Raw genomic sequence first — 22,175 nt, 5'->3', positions numbered from 1 at the left:
TGTTTGATAACACTGGTCAACAACAAATTTATTGTTTAAGTTTTTTGAACTGATTTAGGATCATTTTGGTGTGCTGAATCCAAAAATCACATTAATTTTGCTCAATCAGGTCAACTTTCTGAACTATGCTACATATTGGCTTTTTAACATTTTTGCTTACATTTATGGGCATTTTCACATCATATGATACAAAATTCTTTCATATTTCTTGCAATAAACGAGTTGTGAAAATTTTACTTTTGCCAATTTATGATTAATGTTTTTTTTAATATTACAGGTGAATGAAATGGCTTCGACAAGAAGATCTTGCAAAAATAAGCCTGACGTATTCTGCTGCATCTGCGGTGAATACATAATAAATAATAAATACATCCTGTTAGAAAATGATTTTTTTTTTCTCTTAAAACCTATTTTTGGGTGAGAACTATATAAAAAAAAAATCAACTGATAAAGTCACAAAAATGTAATTAATTTTGTGAGGAGATCAAATTTTTCAAAATCAAATTAGCAAAAAAAACCCTGACCTGATTGAGAAAAACAGATGTCATTTTTGGATTTAGCGGTGCAAAATGGTCCTAATTCAGTTGAAAAAACCTAGACAACTTGCAAAAAACATTTTTTTGTAACCCAGTGTAATTTTTCGGTAATTTTTCAACAATGCAAAAATTCAGAGTTGCACGTATTTGAAGGCAGATTCTGTTCATTTAAATGTTATTTTGTTTTTGTCTTAATTTGCTTCGTTTTGTTTTATTTTGTTTCTTTGCATGTTCTAAATCAATCAATCAATAAAATATGTGGAATTAAAAACTGCATTGATTTAAATACAATCTCAAACCAAACCTCTGCAGTCACTGAACACATCGTGGTTTCGTTTCCATCCATTCCTTACAGTATGAGGACAGTACAGACTCATACGTACCTGCCAACAGCTGGACACTGCAGCAAAGCATTCTGGGTAGCATTGGAAATCTAGGAAACACAAACAGCAAAGGTTGAGCGAGCGAGAGGGAGGGAGGGAGGGAGGGGAGGGGAGGGGGATGATCATGTAATCTGGCTGTGTCCATCACAGGGTTTATCTCAGTGTGTGTTGGTGTGTTCAAGGTCCTCAGGTACTAACATATAAATCACGGCCCAGATCCCACACACACACACACACACACACACACACACACACACACACACACACACACAGATCTAGGTCACAGCTGTTCACTACAATATTTCTGTTTTCACCTCCTCTATCACATCCCTCTCCTCTGCTTTCAGTCCATTTCACCTCCTCGCTCTCCTCTTTCCCCCTCCTCCTCCTCTTTCCTCCTCCTCTTTCCCCCTCCTCCTCCTCCTCCTCCTCCTCCTCGTCTTTCCTCCTCCTCTTTCCTCCTCCTCCTCTTCTTTTTGACCTTGATGGCAGTGTGATGGTGACAGAGGTGAAGGAGTCACAAACCACAGCGATGACATGATGACAGAGGCACACTCTTCTGTAAAGACTGGATGGTTTAAGGGGAATTCACCTGCATCTGTTTAGTTTAAGGGGTTTTTAAGGAGAAAAAAGGCCGATGTCAGAGGGCTTTACCAGACCAACACCTCTGATGATGTCCTCACATGTCTGCTGTTGTCTAAGGATGCACTGATTCATCGTCTGGACATCAGTAGCCGCCAGTATTTATCGATATTGGCCAATATTGGTAACGGCACATAAGATATTTTGATGATTTCTGGGTTAAAGGTTAAAAACGTTCTTTATATTCAATTTATTTACAGAAATTCAGTCTCTGCATTTGACCCATTTTTACACACACGCTACCTAGCATTAGCATTAGCAATAGCATTAAGTAATTAGCTTACATTATGAGTAATGAGCTACCACTACTAGTATTACTACTACTACTACCATTACTACTACTACTACTATTACCATTACTACTACTACTACTACTACTACCATTACTACTACTACAACTACTACTACTACTACTACTATTACTGCCACTACTACTACAACTACTACTACTACTACCATCAGTACAACAACTACCACTGCCATTGCTACTACTACTACTACTACTACTACTACTACTACTACCACTACTACTCCCACCATTACTACAACTACTACTACTGCCATCACTACTACTACCTTTACTACTACTACTACTACTACTACTACTACTACTGCCACTACTACTACTACAACTACTACTACTACTGCCACTACTACTACTACAACTACTACTAATACTACCATTACTACTACTACTACTACTACTGCCGTTACTACTACTACTACCATTACTACTACTGCCATTACTACTACTACTACTACCATTACTACTACTACTATTATTGTTACTACTACTACTACTACTACTACCATTACTACTACTACTACTACTACTATTATTGCTACTACTACTACTACTACTACTACTACTACTATTATTGTTACTACTACCATTACTACTACTACTACTACTACTACTACTGTTATTGCTACTACTGCTACTACGACTACTACCACTACTACTACTGTTACTGCTACTGCTACTACTAGGATTACTTTTTCTACTACGACTACTATTATTACTACTACCACCACTACAACTACTACAACTATTAGTAGTACTTGTACTTCTACTACTACTACTATACCATTACTGTTTATTACTATTACTGTTATTATTTTGTTCAATTTCTTGATTGTTTTGTTCATTTTTGCTAATGTGTTTGATTATTTTATTCATTTTGTGATTAATTTGTTTTTGTTTTTTTTGCGAGGATTCTGTGTGACATTTGTCGTATTTGAATGATGTTAAGGTCGGATAAATGTGACCTGGCCGTTCAAGCTGAAGTCACATTGCAAAATATTGGATACATATCGGATTTTGGACCACATATGAAAGTGGCCTGGATCGGATTTGAAAAAATCGGATTTGTGCTGTTCAAACTGTCTTTAACAGATCGGATACAGGTCACATATGGGGGAAAATTTCAGATTTGAGCCACATTTGTCTACAGCCTGAGCATAGCCAAAGAGGATTTTTAAAGAGTTTATATACAACAGGGGGGTCAAACTCATTTTAGCTCAGTTCCACATTCAGCCCAGTATGATCTGAAGTGGGCCGGACCAGTAAAATAACAGTGAAAAAATAAAATAAATTATTATAATGTTCACATCTACAAAAATCAGAATAACACGAACAAGTGGAAACGTCTTATGAAACACAACTGCAATTTTAACAATATTCTGCCTCAGATGATCAGTTTATCCTTTACACATGTGCATTACAACTTACATTACAATTACATTTAATAACAGGCAGATTATTGGTAAAATTGCATATACTTAAGACATTTCAGGTTATTCACTTTTTTTTTGTTGCAAAATAACAGTTTTTTTAACAAACATTTTCATATAATTTTACTTTTTTACACTAAAACAAAGAGAAAATTTGCTGTTTTTATTATTTGTAGGTTTAATATGATAGTATTTTACTGGTCTGATCTACTTGAGATCTAATTGCTCTGTATGTGGAATCTGAATTAAAATGATTCTGACATCCTCGATTGTTAATATCTTCAGTGTAATTTTTGTATTTCAAAAATCCATCCCACGGGCCAGATTGGATCCTTTGGCGGGCCGGATTTGGCCCCCGAGCTGCATGTTTGACACCAGTGATTTAGATTAAGAAGGAGAAAGACTTGAAACTCAACCTATGAGGGAAACACTCCCTTCAGTTTATCAACAATATTTAAAAAAAAAAACAAAAAAACAACAATATTTGGAATAGGCCTGTAATGGTACACAAAATTTTCGGTTCGGTACGTTTTCGGTTTTCAAAGCCACGGTTCGGTTTTTTTCGGATCGGTACGGGAGGAAAGAAAACCCCTCAAAATGTCTAATAATGCATTTCGGAATTTTTTAACATATTTCCCACAATTTTTGGAGACAATAGAATATAGAAAAACAGGAATGATATAATTCTGCTTCTACAAATCAAATAGAAAATAAAATAAATGTATTACTAATACTAGTAAATGTAAAATGTATTACTAATACTAAATGTATTTTAAACATTAGTATTGCACTTTTCCCTGGTACAGCTGTGTACCGAACCGAACAGGTGTGTACCGAAACGGTTCGGTTTGCTACGTGTACCGTTACAGACCTAATTTGGAAGAAGGGTGACCAAAACTATGATCTGAAAAGAATTTAAAGCCCTCAGACTAATGCAGTGAAGCAAAAAGTACAACATTTGGCTCTCGGATAAAGTGCAGTAGAAGTGCAGAAAGTGGAAATGCTCAAGAAAATGACAAATAGGAATAGAATAGATTAGAAAAAATAAAGTCTTTTGTTCACCATAATCACAAAGAAAAACACATCAAATCCCATTTTCAGGACAGATTAAGAACAGTTCAATGTCATCGTCTTCTTCCTTGGCTGAGAAGGAAAGAGGTCACTTTGAGCTGCAGGTATCTGGAGGGCAGCATCATGAGGCAGGTGATACAGATAATCGCATATTTTCCAGCAGCTAAAACCTGTTAGAGAACCGGTGCACATGACGCCTGAGCGCTGATGTGACGGCAGCGACAGGACCTGGATCTGAGGCTTTATTAGATTCATGTCAGTAAAACGCTGTCTGTTCCATGTGTCTGTGTTCAGGTTCTGGTCGCAACGGCTACACCAAAGCAGTGGATGGAGAGGAGGGAGGAGGAGAGGGGGAGGAGGAGGAGGAGGGAGGAGAGGGGGATGGAGGAGGAGGTGGAGGTGGAGGTGAGGAGAGGGAGGCCGACTGGGACGAAGAGTTGGACGGAGAGAACGAGGGAGGAGTGAGGATGACGAGAACCGACACGCTGCATTCGACCACGAGTTCGACCGGAACGCAGAGGAAGAGAGGACAACACGCTAAGAAACAGGTGAGAAAACACGCTAAGGAACAGGTGAGAAAACACACTAAGGAACAGGTAAAAGAACATGCTTAGGAACAGGTGACACAACACGCGAAGAAACAGGTAAAAGAACACGCTAAGGAACAGGTGAGAAAACACACTAAGGAACAGGTAAAAGAACATGCTTAGGAACAGGTGACACAACACGCGAAGAAACAGGTAAAAGAACACGCTAAGGAACAGGTGAGAAAACACACTAAGGAACAGGTAAAAGAACATGCTTAGGAACAGGTGACACAACACGCGAAGAAACAGGTAAAAGAACACGCTAAGAAACAGGTGAGAAAACACACTAAGGAACAGGTGAGACAGCACGCTAAGAAACAGGTGAGACAGCATGCTAAGAAACAGGTAAAAGAAAATACTAAGAAACATGTGAGACAACACGCTAAGAAACAGGTGAGAAAACATGCTAAGAAACAGGTAAAAGAACACGCTAAGAAACAGATTAAAGAACATGCTAAGAAACAGGTAAAGGAGCACGGTAAGAAACAGGTGAGACAACACGCTAAGAAACAGGTAAATGAACATACTAAGAAAAAGATGAGACAACACGATAAGAAACAGGCAAAAGAACATGCTAAGGAACAGGTGAGACAACACACTAAGAAACAGGTGAGAAACATGCTAGGAAACAGGTAAAAGAAGATGCTAAGAAACAGGTGACACCTCACTCCTGATGCAGATGAAGCTGATGATGATGATGATGATGCCGCTGTTCTTCGTCCTCAGATCCAGGGCACTAACCAGGTCCAACGAGCTCCTAGAGCCTTATTCTGCCTGAAACTCAACAATCCAATCAGACGAGCTGCTCTGTCTATCGTGGAGTGGAAGTATCCTTTTACCGTCCAATCAGCTGTTGGCTCCACTAACAGTTAACACCACTGGTTCTACACTGTGTCATCTGGTGATGTCATCAGAAATATTACAACGAAGACTATGTTATGAACTGGTTGGATGATGTAATATTTACTGAAGCAGGGAGAGCATTAAAGACACGCCCCTGGTGCATCATGGGAAATGTAGTATTGAGGTTGTTTGGTGCTAACAGTCAGGATATCCAAACGTCTGCAGCTTAGACTTAAGTTTTTTTTTTTTTTAACATATGTGGTTATTTTATTATTTTACTACAAACATAAACCACCAGAGAGGACCTTTATGTATTTATTTGATTCTATTTCCTGTTGAGTTTCCTTAATGTCTCTCAGACCATTTGACATCTTCATCCTGTTAGCCATCTTTGCTAACTGTGTCGCTCTGGGCGTCTCCAAACCGTTTCCTGAGGACGACTCCAACTCCACCAACCATGACCTGGTGAGTCTGTACACCACTGCATATCCATACGCCTCGATTCTGAACAAAAAAAAACAAAACAAATCTACAGGAGGTTGGATCATTTTTACAGGGGTCTTTTCAGACCCTCCAGTGTCTGTCCATCAGTGTCAGTGTGATTACTCTCATCTCCTTCGTGTTTGGTATAGAGGGTATGCACATTCGTCACTTCCCCCCGGGCCACACCCCTTTAAATCAGACTGAGTGGCAAAAACCAACCTGCTCAACATGACGGAGTATAGATGAGTTTCACTGTTTACTAACAACAGTGATGCGTGCGCAACTCAGAGGCAAAAACACCAGTACTAGCTACCATGTGTATGTCCTGTTCTAAACTATGCTGCAGGTGTATGGGGGGCCAAACAATGTCCAACTTTAGACGCTGTTGAAAACAGAGCCATCCGCTGCTTTCTTGGGGTTCATAAGTTTGTCCCAGTTTTGGCAGCGCAGGGTGACATGGGTTGGGTTCCTGGTGCAATTCAAAGAAAATGTGAAATGGTTAGATTATGGAATCGAATTATTAATATGCCAGGTAATCGAATAACCAAAACAGTATTTGGCTGGAGTAAGACAAGGTCCCCTTGGGCGGCAGAGGTCAGATCTGTCTTTGCAGAAGCACAACTTCAATATGTATTTCACAACAACCTTTCATGTAGTATTAATAAGATCAGAGCGAACGTAATGTCTGCTTTCGAAGAAAAATGGATGAGTGGCATCCTGACTAAACCGAAGCTGCGGATATACATTCAACTAAAAAACACATAGAAAACAGAATTTTATGTCAGTGCAAATTTGACCAGGAACCAAAGGTCCCTAATTGCTCAGCTGCGAACAGGAATCCTTCCCTTGGCCTCAGAAACTGGGAGATTCACCCAAACCCCAGAGGAAAACAGACTTTGTGGACTGTGTGATTTGGGGGAAGTGGAAAATGAATCACATTTTCTTTTGTATTGTCCTCTGTATGATGAACTGAGAGCCCCTTTGTTTGATGGTATGTGTATCCGAAATCCTGATCTGTTCTGGAGCACTGATGATGACAAGATGAAATGGTTGTTTAGTTCTGATGTATATAAATTAGCATTATTTGTTAGTAAAGCCTGGAAAAAGCGGCAGATGTGTTTGTTTAAATAGGTCAGTATTTTGTTTTGTTCGTATCTATTGTGCCTATTGTCTGGTGTTTGATTTTTAGTTTGTATTTTTGGTGTCTTATAAGCCCATGGAAGGGCTGGGCATGTTTTTATGCAAGACACAATAATAAAAACATTCATTCATTCATTCATACCAGCCGGCTCACATCAGCTGCGTACACCTCCAGGCTCTCCCCTGGAACTGGTGAACGAGCAAATATGTTGGCTCTAAAACTGTCCATTAACTGTTTCTGTCCAAAAGCCGATCCCATCTTCTCTTTCACGGTCGCATAATTTGACTTGACCGCATCGGGAAGACTGTCCCATAGTAGAAAAGCAGACTGTCACAGACGGGTGGGCAGCAGAGGTTGTGCTAGACATTTTTATAGTCCGTCATTTTGACGGACAGGGTCGTAAAAATTCCGTCATAACATACTATTATCTGTCATTTCAGATTTTTTATTTTTTAATGATAATGAGATATATTTAGTAGTATTTAATGTTCAAAAACATGTCAATGATGATAAACCAACGTGATATCCCGACTCACATAATTATATACGCCACTTTTAATTGGTGTGTTATCTGTAGACAGTACACTGGTCAACAACAAATTTATTGTTTAAGTTTTTTGAGCTGATTTAGGATAATTGTGGTGTGCTGAATCCAAAAATCACATTAATTTTGTTCAATCAGGTCAACTTTCTGAACTATGCTACATATTGGCTTTTTAACATTTTTGCTTACATGTATGGGCATTTTCACATCATATGATACAAAATTCTTTCATATTTCTTGCAATAAACGAGTTCTGAAGATTTTACTTTTCCCAATTTATGTTAATGTTTTTTTTAATATTACAGGTGAATGAAATGGCTTCGACTAGAAGATCTTGCAAAAATAAGCCTGACGTATTCTGCTACATCTGCGCTGAATACACCATTGTACCTAACAGGAATCCTGTTAGAAAATGATTTTTTTTCTCTTAAAACCTATTTTGGTTGAGAACTATATAAAAAAATCAACTGATAAAGTCACAAAAATGTAATCAATTTTGTGAGAAGATCAAATTTTTCAAAATCAAATTAGCAAAAACAACCTGACCTGATTGAGAAAAACAGATGTCATTTTTGGATTTAGCGGTGCAAAATGGTCCTAATTCAGTTGAAAAAACCTAGACAACTTGCAAAAAACATTTTTTGTAACCCAGTGTTATAAGCTTTCCTTGTGTTTGTTCACGCAGTGTCAGTCCCATGCACTGAAGGTTAGGGTTCAGGTTCTGTGAACCACAGATCTGGACACAAAATGACATGCCATCAAATAACACAAAGGTAGAAAATGCGTACATATAACACACCAAATGCCAACAGAACTGGTGTATTCCTTGCTTCTCCGTCATCCTTCACCACATCAGTCCCTCTTTTTTCACTGCGTTTATCAATTTCATCACATTTACTGGGCTTTAAAATAACTAAGGAGACTCAGCTGTCTGCATAGTTTGCACTAGCAAAGTAGCATCTAATTCTGGCTGAAGTCAGCTAAACAACGATTACCCTCAGTTTTTTAATCTGTCAAAATGAGAGAAAACCTTCAGAATTTTCCGTCATTTAAAAAAAAAAAATCTGTCAATGGTGGAATATTTTCGGTTAACTCGACCTCTGTCTGGTAGATCTCCAGTCCTTCCAGATCTGAAGTGTGCACTGCACAGACCAGCATTCTGAATGTCCTCCTCAGACCAGTTCTCGCGTCTTAATGCCTGCAACCATAACTTTCGCCGTTTTTTCTGGAGGGGATGTTTGCCAGCAGGAATTCTGTAGAAGTTTAAATCCTTCTGTGTGTTCTTTCTGTTCTGACAACCCACGGCACAGCAAGACGACGGCATTAGTCACACTTGCAGTCAGTGCTTTGCTACAAACTCAGTGTGCTTTCTGCCTCCAAGGTGCGCACGCAGCATATGTCCTACGTCATCATGAATCTGATCTATAGCAGTAAACACAGCGAGACCAGGAAAATGTGAAATATGAAATTAAATGACGGACAATTGGACTGGACATGGATCTGTACGAGCTACCAAAGAACAAGTGTTCCATGAACACTGACATGTGGACACAAATGGAGGATCCTGACCTGATCCAGGGGGGAGGGGATCAGCGCTATTTTGACCTGGAACAAATATACACGGTTTCATCATTACTGACAACAAGGGTCCAAAACTAGGGCCCAGAACCAGCTGATCCAAAGGGTCCAAAACTAGGGCCCAGAACCAGCTGATCCACAGTGCATTTCCAGTAGACCGTGGACTGACCCCAGTGAATATATGCATGATCTACTGGGACTGAGGAGATTTACTGAGTCTAGTTCAGATCCAGTACTGTATACAACACACATACTACTGCTGTGGACCAGCAGGGGACCGCTTTATTCTGGTAAATTCTGAGATTTTTCCCACCTGTTTTTAAATTACGACATTATTCTTGTAATATTATGGCTTTATTGTCAGAATATGACAACTTTAATCTCATAAACGAATGACATTTTTGTTAAATTATGAGTTTTTTATAACTACGACTTTATTCTCATAACATTGTGATTCTTTTTGTATTTGACTTTATTATCATAAAATTATGGGTTTTATATCGATATTTTATGACTGTATTCGCGTTTTTATTTTCTTATGTGGCCCTAATGCGCTGTCGTAGCTTTATTCTCCACTTCCCCATATTTAAAAAACTGGGTTAGCCTCAGTTTCAGTTAGTTTACTAATCATGTAGGAGCACAAGGTTCAGAATCACAAAATGAAGACAAAAACCATGAAAGATCTGATCATGAAACCAAGAGCTGCACTAAGAAGGAACATTAGCCAAAACAATAGGTCATTTAAAGTCTGATTTTACCCAAAAATACAGCATAAATAATGTTAGCTGACACCAAACAGGATCCACAGATCTAGGTTTGGTTTCCTGGATTTATGGATCCATCTCCTTCTCTTTTCTTTGTCTTTCGGTGTCTGTAAAACGATAGCTCCCACTGCTTTAAGAACCTGTTCATACAATCAGTCACACAACAGCTCTGCCCCATTTTTTTTTTTTTTTAATTAAATATTGTTCTTCAGTTTAGACAGTGTTGAAGCCAACGCTGCCACTCATCTTCCCTCTTTCTGCCACTCAGTGGGCGGAACTGCAGTGACTTCTGCTAGCGGTGACGTCACGTGCAGACCCTCTATTTAGGTGGAACTGGTGAAGCTGTTGGACGAATTCTTTGGGGCGTTGACCTTGACCTTCATACTCAAGGTCAAATGTGGACCTACACTAACTCATCTTCATTTTGATTGTCGGGTTAACGTCTCCTTATCACACACCAACAAAGACAAAGGAGTCATAACACTAAACTAAAACTAAGCATTTAGAAAATAACGAAACCTAATAAAAACTAGCAAACCTGCTCTAAAAACGAATTAAAACTAACTGAATTAGAGAAAAAAAAGTTAACCCTCTGGTATCAGGGTGTGCCTTTTAGGCACACTTTGCACTTTGTGTTAAAAACCTTCATATTATTTTCCACAATTTAAATAAGGTGAGAATTCAAATGTTGTTCATTTTTGCATGATCTTTAAAATTCTTTCCACCAACTAAAATGTGCACATTGTAAACAAAAGAAAATTACCAGACGAGCATCTGTCTGCCAAGTGTGCCTAAAACGCACTGTTTCTTCCATTTGATCTGTATGATTAGGGCTGACCTGGGTTTACAAAATTAAAATCAAATTAGAGCAGAAAAATAAATCAGTATATAATATTTAATAGTTTGATTTATAGGTGTGCATTTTATGCACACTTGGTGACAGATGTTAGTATTTTTGAACATCTGACCTAGCGTCAAAAATAATAATGCAAATTGACCAATGTTGGAGTTAATCATTGACATATGCCAGGAGGAAAAAATCAAATAATATGTGATCCACTTTTTCTGTAGTATATTGAAAAATAATATTTTTTTGTGTTTTTTACATCCAAAAAAATGGTTTGTTTACATTACAAACCCAGCATTTAAAGAGTTAAAAAATATGACAATTGTTGAGTATTTGGTATTTTTATTTACAGCTCAAGTTGATGAAACAGAAAAAAGTGTAAAAGAATTAAAAACAAACTGTATGAAAATTTTTTTGACATTATTTCACAAGTGTGCCAAAAAGGCACACTTGGTGCTTAGTAAGGGCCTAGCTGGACGGGATACCAGAGGGTTAAAACTAAATAAAACTTAAACTATAATGAAAAATCCAAAACTATTCGAACCTTGGTCTGGCTGATATTTGACTCTGTAACCTCCGGCTTCTCGCTCTGTTGCGCTCCTCTCCTCCTCCACTGTTCAGGTCAAAGGTGATGATAGATGAGTACATACAGTAAAAACCCACTGATTTAACCAGTGACTGACAGCCTGTTGATCAGATCTGATTAGCTGAGGCTCTGAGGACTTTCTGCTCCGATGCCTCCTCTCTCTCTCCTGTTTGTGTCTATGTCTCTCGACCCTTGCTTACAGTGGGACTGTAAATTCTGAGTTTACCGTGAAGTGACAGCTCCGCCACAGCACGCTGCCTCCAATTGTGGCCACGCTACTTCTCTTTTTACGTGGCGGTAAATAAAACTGTGCACATTTGCAGCAGGAGCATCAGCGTTTATTTCAGACTGTTACCTTAACTCTTATGGAAGAAGAAGAATTTAACCCTTTCATGCGTTAATTATGAGAACCTTAGTTAAGAGTTTTTTCTTGAGTGTTTTTATTCCTCCATAGGCATGAAAAAAAACAATGTGATCACGTTGGTTTTTTTCATGGAGTTTCAAAAATGTCCATGCATTTAATTTTTGAAGTAAAGAAACATGTTTAAAACCCAATATCAGAAATTGATATTAAAACATTGAAATAAAAGCTGCTGTTTTCTCCCATTTTAACATATTCTAACGCTAATTATTACTCTTTTCATGGAGGTTTTTTTTTTTTTTTTTATTCATTTGTGTTCATTTTATTTTTTAATGAATATAAAAAAATATTCATCCACTGTCGTTTATCAAACTCCATGGGTTTTACTGGTGAATCAGTGTTTAATTTTTTTTATTCATTTTGTTCATTTTATTTCTTATTTTCTCCATGGTATTTATTATTTTGTACATGTTCTTATTCAGTTTTGTTTATTTTGCTTATCATTTGAGTTGTTTTTGTTCATTTATTATTCATTTTCATTCATTTTAGTCATTAATTTAGCTATTTTGTTTCTTTTTTTCCCTTTATTTTAGTACTTTTGTTTTTGGTTGTTTTTTAATTGCACATTATTATTTTGTGTGTGTGGGGGGGGTTTATTCAGTTTTGTTCGTTTTATTTATTAATGTACATAAAGCAAGTGTTTCCATCCATTGTCATTTATCAAACTCCATGGGTTTTACTGTTAATCAGTGCTTCAGGGTTTTTTTTGAATATATTTTATTTATTTTATTTCTTATTTTTTTCCATGTTATTTATTATTTTGTACATGTTCGTATTCGGTTTTGTTAATTTTATTTATTTATTTATTTATTTATTTCAGTTGTTTTTGTTCATTTTCTTGCTTGTTTTCTTTTCTTTTTTTTTTTTTTTTACTTAATACAGTTTGTGACTTATTTTGTTCATATTACTTATTTTGTTGATTTATTATTAATTTTTGCTCATTTTATTAATTATTTTTGGCTGATTTTGTTCATTTTGTTACTTATTTGATCATTTCTACTTTATTTTACTACTTTCATGCACATTTTTTTCAGTTATATATTATTTTACAAGTTGTTTTTTTTATTATTATTATTTCTGTTCCGTTTATTTATTAACCCTTTCATGCATGAATTGTGAGAACCTTAATCAAGATTTTTTTCTGGAGTGTTTTTATTCTTCTTTAGGCATGAAAAAAAAAGCGATGTATTTTTTATGAATCTATTTAAGTTACAAAAATGTTCACTCAGCTGGACACCATGCGTTTAATTTTAGAAGCAAAGAAACATGTATTTACTGATATACTATGTGAAAACTATGAAATAAAAACATTTTTAATGATGCTAATCTGATGTGTTCTCACATTTTAACATACCTGCATGGAGATAATACGCAAAAAAACAAACAACTTTTTGTTTAGAAAAAAACAAAACAAAACAAAACTGTTTATTTCAGTCTAGTAACAATTAACAATTTTTTCCATTCGAACATGTTACTGCAGATCAGGTTTATCTCCAGTAAAGTTACAGTAATGGTATGAATTGCAGCATATGGGATGATGCACAAAACAACAAATCCATAAATATTCAAGAAAACACCTTTGATCAGCTGTCCACTGTAGTGACCACTATGCATGAAAGGGTTAATATATATAAACCAAGTGCTTCCATCCACTGTCATTGGTTAAACTTCATGCATTTTACTGGTGAATCAATGTTGTAGAAGATGACAGTGTTTCCACGGTAACCACAGAGCCTCTGAACGTCCAAATGGGTCATATCTGATGACCACGAAATGACGACAAACTGCATTTTACACCAATTACTGACATGTTTTGATAGAATAAACGGTTCAATAGTCATTAAACCTTTTAGATGATGTAAATACTTTCAGTCTTCATTATTAGGGTTAAAAATAAATCTGAAATTTCTGCACATTCCAACCAGTTTATCATAGACGGTTACTGGCAGTAAATTCAGATCTAAATCCAGTTTTGACGCATGTACATTTGAATATTTTGCATATTTCTGCAGTGACAGGGCATTCTAGACACATCCTCGCAGAGATAGAAACTAAAATATGTGTAACAGAGATTATGACATCCTGGTAATCCTCTGAAACGCTCACAAATTCTCTGCATCCATCCGTGTTCACCAGGTCACGCACACACATGCACACAGTCCAGTGTGTGTGTGTGTGTGTGTGTGTGTGTGTGTGTGTGTTCATGAGGACATGCACTGACCTAATGCTGCCACTCGCATCTAAACGGACAGAGGGCGGGGCTTTATTTCAGAGGGCGGGGCTTCACCGGCTCCTTTTAATGCAGGATACTTATCTCATACGGCAGCAAGTGAAGTATGTAAAGCCTTTGAGCTTTTCCACTTTTCTGCATGAATGAATGAATGAATGAATGAATGAATGAATGACCTGCAGAGACCCGTTCACACCAGACGTCCGAAGAATACGACTGAGCTGGAGAGGTTTATCTGCAATGCTGCATGAAACCAGTTATTCAATCTAAGGGTTCACTTCCACCATACCAGACCATACCAGACCATACCAGACCAGACCAGACCAGACCAGACCAGACCAGACCACAGAACAGCATAGCATAGCATAGCATAACATACCACCAAACTGGACCATATCAGACCACACCAGACCAGACCAGACCATACCATACCATAGAACAGCATAGCATAGCATACCACCATACCATACCATACCATACCATACCATACCATACCATACCATACCATACCATACCATACCATACCATACCATACCATACCATACCATAGAACAGCATAGCATAGCATAACATACCACCAAAACGGACCATATCAGACCAGACCAGACCAGACCAGACCATACCAGACCAGACCAGACCAAACCATATCAGACCAGACCAGACCATAGAACAGCATAGCATAGCATAGCATACCACCAGACCGTATCAGACCATATCATACCACACCATACCATACCATACCATACCATACCATACCATAGAACAGCATAGCATAGCATAACATACCACCAAACCGGACCATATCAGACCAGACCATACCATACCATACCATACCATACCATACCATACCATACCATACCATACCATACCATACCATACCATAGAACAGCATAGCATAGCATAGCATAACATACCACCATACCAGACCAGACCAGACCATATCATACCAGGCCAGGCCATGCCATACCATACCATAGAATAGAACAGCGTACGATACCAGACTATATCAGACCAGACCACTGATCTGCCTTGGCGGAGGTCTGTGCTCTCTGAGTGCTTTTCTAGTTTCATATGTTCATATTTATTTCTCTGCAGTGTTATTTTCTTTTGAGTCAAAACACGATATTCAAAGTCTCTCTGATGGGACATTTTAGAGACAATTTGACAGATTAGTGTTGCTAAATGACACATATTTTTACTTTTAAATTCATTTTTGCTTTAGTTGGATCATAAAGGATTATCCAAAACAAAAAGCTACTTTATATTGAAATAAATGTTGGAATGGCAATCAATAAAAGTTAGCTCTCTGACAGGACATTACTGTGTTTTGACCCTTCTTCAGTTTGCATTCTATGCTAATATTATAAAATTATAGAATTCCAGGTGTTCCCAAAGTGGGGGTCATGAGGTGATTTTCAGAAATTAATCGAAGTATCTCTGAGTAGTAATGATAGATTAAGTGTTTTATTGTTACACTCTGGCCATGACATTCATTTTTGTGACTAACATGGAGGGGGCGGAGTTTAGAACCTGTTCTGGGATCAGCCATCAGGGGGCGATCGACATATTTTGACCTCCTTTAATCATCTGAGTTCCACTTTAAGACTGAACACTCGTCAGGATTTGTTCTTTACACCTTGTGATGATGATGTTCTGTGTTTTAACTATGTCATGTTTGTGTTTCAGGAACAAGTGGAGTACGTCTTCCTCATCATCTTCACCGTGGAAACCTTCCTGAAGATCCTGGCCTATGGTCTGGTCATGCACCCGAGCTCCTACATCCGGAACGGGTGGAACTTACTCGACTTTGTCATCGTCATCGTCGGGTGAGTCACCAATAGACGTGTTGGCCACAAATGCACGTGTTGTCTATCTCTGTAGGCCTTTCTGTATACGGGTTCTTGTCTGTTCTTCCGCTCTAATGAAACATCATCAGTCCCATCTCAAGTACTGTTCCATTTAAAAGTTCGCACAAACGTAGATTATTTGGAATTCCCGGATGTTGTTCTTGTCGGCTATCTTAACCCATAAAGACCCAAACATCCACCACCTGACCAAAACCATCTACTGATCTAAACTGTTTAATAACAATTGATCCACTAATCCTATCAATACATGTAAATAATTGGTCTAAAATACAGTTCTTCATCTTTTCATGGTCATCAGATATGACCCATTTGGACATTCAGAGGCTCCATAGTTACCATGGAAACACCGTCATCATCTACAACATTGATTCAGCAGTAAAACCCATAGAGTTGGATCAATGACAGTGGATGGACACACTAGTTTTTATGTTCGGTTACTGATATCTTTGCTGAAAAATTCACTTTTTCTTCAGCTTTCTCTGAGCTTTTATGGACATCTGCATCATCCATCTTACTATAATGGACGTTCTGTGTCCGACGCGTGTCCGCTCGATGTCCCGATGTTGCAGCATGGGAGGGCGTACGGGTGCAATGCCGCTGTTGCACCACGGGAGGGCGCTATCGTACAATGGCACCACGGGTACAATGCCGCTAGTAATTTAAATGTAGGAAAACACCCTATTTTCACCGAAAAAAAAAAAAGCAAAATAAAGAAGATAATATTACAATAATTATCTTCAGTTACTGACAACACAAACCAAAACAAAAAACAGAGGTGATTAGTGGTGTTACTGTGGCTGTTTTCATCTAAAAACAGAGCTACGCTAACAGAGCTAAGCTAACAGTGCCATAACCCCTGTAGCCCTATCAGCCCGCCCGCGGGCCGAAAAAATTATATTAATATTCATCTACTATAAAAATATAATAAATCAGGATAATGAATATTTTTTTCAACTTTTGCTCAAAGTTTAGACCCTAATGTTAATAAAAGTACATCAAAAGTGTATTTTAGTGCAAACTTTAATGTTCAAACATGATTTTTAATCTTTGTGGGGTGAAATATATGCTATTAAAAACCTCCGACACGAACAATTAATTTATGCATATCATCGTCAATCCAGCCGAAAAAAAACACGCGAGGATAAAAAATTCCAATTTCTCTTTTAGTTTGTTCCAGTTTACTCAGGCAGAGTAATACATACAATATTTTAGACAATGGGAATAGATTCTGTGAGGTCTGTAAATGTCCATAGACACCAAGAACATCCATATGAACCTTATTATTGTGAAGTAATTCTTCATTTACTTTGGGTATGTCTGTTTAGGTGTTTTTCCCCTGAAAATATGGTCAGGGTTAAACAGGATAATGTAAACTATCAGCTGATGCAGCATGTGAAGATAAGACACAATGTTATTTTGAGTGACTGTTAAAATAAACGTCAATGAGTTTTAGTTTGAAGAAAAAAACTTGATGATACCATAATACAGATATGTGGAAACAATGAGCTTTACACTTTAAAAAATGTCTTTAGCTTAGCCTTAAACATTGTTAGGGTTGGTTCAAATATCAAGGCTCAAGGTGACTTTATTTGTACCTGTGGGTAGATTTGTTTTGCAGACGAGGTGATTGCTTTTGGCATTACAGCAAGACATACATTGAACCTGTTCGGCAGGTACTTGATTGAGCGTCCAGACAGGACAAAAAGTGCTCAGTGTTCCACCATTCATCAGTACAGCAGCATGGATAAGGAAAAGAATAAAATAAATAAAAAAGATCAAATAAATAAAAACAAGATGCAATAAAACACAATAAAAACCCCAAGAAGATAAAAAAAAAAAACTAGTCTGGGATTAAAACCAGGATAAGAACATAAAATTTAAAAATTAGAAGTCTCAATAATAATAAATAGAGCAAAGAAATAGGATAAATAACTAAAATAAGTTAATAAAGTGCAATGTCACTATTTCTTATTGAGCTCAGTGACGGTGACAGGAACAAAGCTGTTTTTATAGCGCTGTGTCCTGCACCTTGGGACTTAAAACCATATCATCACAGAGACTATTCCAGATTTTCTAAACATTAACCAGGTAGCACCACCGTTGGTTACTGGTTCATTCATTTACTCTCTCTGTCAGGGGTGTCAAATTCATTTTAGTTCAGGGGCCACGTACAGACTAATATGATATAAAGTGGGCCGGACCAGTAAATAATATACATAATGGGATAAGAACTTATAAATAATATCAACTCCAAAGTTTTTTCTTATATTTTTGAGTGATAAAAGTCAAATTCAAAATGTTTACATTACGAGCTGTACTCGAAACAACACAAACAAATATGAACAACCTGAAAATTCTTCAGAAAAATAAGGGCAATTTTGAGAATATTATGCCGTAGTTTATCATTTACACATGTACATCACAGCTTACAGATCACAGTGGGTCTACAACTACACAAAACATTTAGTAAAAGGCAAAATGTTGGTAAAATTTCACATACTTCTCTTAAGACAGGGGTGTCAAACATGTGGCCCGGGGGCCAAATGCAGCCCGCCAAAGGGTCCAGTTCGGCCCCTGGGATGTTTTTGCCAAGTGCAAAAATTCCACAGTCTTGAATTGAATTAAGCAAAAAAAAATTTTAGCTTGAATTAAGGAAAAAATCTTGAATTAAGCCAAAAAAACCCCAAAAACTTCAATTAAGCCAAAAAAAACCCCAAATCTTCAATTAAGTAAAAAAAAATCTTGGATTAAGCCAAAAAAAAAAAAAACTTCAATTAAGCCAAAAAAAAAAAAATCTTCAATTAAGTAAAAAAAATCTTCAATTAAGCAAAAAAAAAAATCTAGAATTAACAACTTAATTTTTTTTCTTTGTTTTAGTGCAAAAAATACCATTAAATTATGAAAATATTTACATTTACAAACTATCCTGTAACACTAAAATGTGAGTAACCTGAACAAATATGTACAATCTGAAATGTCTGAAGAAAATTCAGCACAATTTGAACTCTTTTCTTCCTGTTCCTCAGTGTTTAGTGTCTTTGTAGATCTGATCCATAATGCACATGAAGAAATGATAAGTTGAGGAATAATATTGTAAAAATTGCACTAAATTTTCTTACGTTTTTTAATTTAAATTTCAGTTTTTGTTTTTTTTTGTTTTTTTTTTGATAGTTTATAAAAGTAAGTATTTTCATAATTTAATGTTTTTTTTTACACTAAAACAAAGACAAAAATTTGGAGTTGTCATTATTTATAGGTTATTATGTTATTATTTTTCTGGTCCGGCCCACTGCAGATCAAATTTAGCTGAATATGGCCCCTGAACTAAAATGAGTTTGACAGCCCTGTCTTAAGACATCTCAGGTTGTTCACATTTTTTTGTAAAAGGTTATTTGGTAAATGTACATATTTGTGTAATTTTACCTTTTTTACACTGAAACCAAGAGAGAAATTTGTGGTTTTCTTTATTTATAGGTTATTATTATAGTATTTAATGGTCTGACCCACTTTAGATTGAATTGACCTAAAATGATTTTAACATCATTGATCGTTAATAACTTCAGTGTAATTTTTGTTTTTTTGTTTTTTTTAATATCTTTTTATTTCACACAAGAGAATCCTCCAGATACAGCACAAACATAGTCATACTGGGTCTCACTTTTTACAATTCTCCTTTGTGCATTCTTCCCACCTCCCATCCCCAAAGAAATAATTCAACTAACAGGCCAAAAATATACATGTCTAAAGAAAAAATAAATAAATAAATAAATAAATACATAAATACATAAATATATATATATATATATATATATATATATATAATAAAATAAAAATAATTATAATAATTAAAAAAAAAAATCATCATCATTCTCACAATAACATTAATAAGGGTAACAACATAAGCATGAGCATAATTAGGCATGCTGTAACATAAATAGCAATAATAGGGCAATATTCATGATCTACAAACTCAAACTTTCTCCATACCCGAAAGTAAAGGCAACCAAAATTCATTAAAGAGATGGCCCCGATTGTATTTATCCAAAGTCAGTTTCTCTAAAGGTAAAATAGAAGACAGTTGATCATGGAGGATCTTAAAAGATGGAGGGGAGTCATTCTTCCAAAATAAAAGGATGCATTTCTTTCCGAAGTAAGTGATCAAAATTAGTATCCTGCATTTTTTATGATCTAACTGTAACTTATCTGTCATTTAATAAATACAAACTGCTACTTAAATCAAATTGTAAATCCAAGACTGATTGAGTGAAAGAGTGAATTGAGCTCCAATAACTTTTTAAAACGTCACGGTCCCAGAACATGTGCATGAATGTCCCTTCCCTCTTTTTACATCTATGACACACTAATGAGATATCCCTTGATATTCTATGCATTTTTATTGGAGTTAAGTAGATTTTGTGAGTGAATTTAAAATTGGCTTCCTTAATTTTATTACTTGTAAAAGAAAAATAAATTCATTTTTCTTTCAGTGTAATTTTTGCATTTCACAAATTCATCCCACGGGCCAAACTGGACCCTTTGGCGGGCTGGTTTTGGCCCCCGGGCCGCATGTTTGACACCTGTGCTCTGTGTTTTGTTTCTGTCCGTTCTATATTTATACGTTACTTTGGAGTCTGTCTGGGTGGAAACTCTTTTTAAAGACTTGCAGAAGAAGATGCGAGCTGATGGCAGTAAACGCAGCAGCCTCCTGTCCCGTGGCCAGACCCAGGAACCCTGAAGCCACGCCACAATTTATCTGATTTTTGTGTGTTTTAGTTAAGTGTATGTGACGGCTGACTGTGATCACTGTACACTGTAACTAAACTCTGCTCTAAATACACACACACACATCCACCCGCCTACATGAACGGGGTCGCAGCCCCAGGCTCTACAGTGGAACGGCAGGGAATCTAACTACCTCTGCTGGTTCACCTAAAGGAGATCACGGGTCTGATGAGTCTAAAAACAGACTTAAAGGAACCGTCCCATGATTCTCTGTCTTTAAGTCACTATAAACCAGTGGTTCTCAGTCTTCTTCTGTGGGGCCCCCCTTTGGAGCACGAAAAATCTCCAAGCCCCCCTCAACCCCAACAACATTGTACCTGTGGTGCAATTATTACTTTTATTGAAAGAAACATCGATATCGTAAAAATAATTTTTGCTTTTCCTTGAATAATTTGTTGAGCAAATTAAAAATAACGTAGATTTTTGATTGAACAATACAAATGAACTCAACAAGACTGCTCCCTGAGACATTATTTTTCAAAATAAAAATAGGAAATGTGTAATTATCTTAAAACTATGACAATAAGGTAAATTTTTTTAGAACAACAAACACATTTTGGTAACAAAGATGAACATTTTAACAATATCAGTGGCTGCAATGAGCCTGTTTACGTTGCACATCTCAGAACATCAAAGTGCAAACTGTACAAACTGTGCAAAAACAGAAACATTGCACATTTTTCTTTTCCAGTCCAATCCTTGTCCACTCTCCAAACCTAAACTCTTTATCCAGTCTAGTGACAGATCACCATGGCAGTAGATTTGTTTGTTGTACGTCCCTAAAATGAGTCCAGAATGCTCCATCGCTAAAACATTAGTTCCACCTGCTACATGTTCGAACCTGAAGAAAAAATAAACACCTAGGAATGATTCCGTGCCCCCCCTGGCAAGCCTTCACGCACACCCGGGGAGGGCCCGCCCCACTTTTTGAGAAACACTGCCATAAACACATCCGATGGAAAGATTAACAAACTTAAAACAGAATTATCTGTGAATTTGTAACATAATTTATCTGGTCTGTTGCATGAAAATGATTAAAAAGTCAACATGAAATCAGAATCAACATATTTTACTAATCAAAGGAGAAAATTTTTGTTTGTTATAGATGCTGCATTCAATTATAATAAAAAGTAGC

General features: G+C 36.8%; 1 protein-coding gene across 3 annotated transcripts in view; it reads left to right on the top strand.

Moving 5' to 3' along the window:
* The window catches only part of cacna1fb (calcium channel, voltage-dependent, L type, alpha 1F subunit), a 117,680-nt gene that overhangs the window by 31,465 nt on the left and 64,040 nt on the right, over positions 1–22,175 (top strand). For all 3 annotated transcript variants that reach the window (XM_030138858.1, XM_030138857.1, XM_030138856.1), the window contains exons 2-5: positions 4,661–4,914; positions 5,680–5,780; positions 6,156–6,261; positions 16,077–16,216. In XM_030138858.1, coding sequence (XP_029994718.1) covers positions 4,661–4,914; positions 5,680–5,780; positions 6,156–6,261; positions 16,077–16,216 — 601 coding nt within the window. The remainder of the gene's footprint in view (positions 1–4,660; positions 4,915–5,679; positions 5,781–6,155; positions 6,262–16,076; positions 16,217–22,175) is intronic.

Source organism: Sphaeramia orbicularis, chromosome 7 (assembly GCF_902148855.1).
Source record: "Sphaeramia orbicularis chromosome 7, fSphaOr1.1, whole genome shotgun sequence".
Taxonomy (NCBI): Eukaryota; Metazoa; Chordata; class Actinopteri; order Kurtiformes; family Apogonidae; genus Sphaeramia; species Sphaeramia orbicularis.
This window is presented reverse-complemented; position numbering and strand designations above follow the sequence as displayed.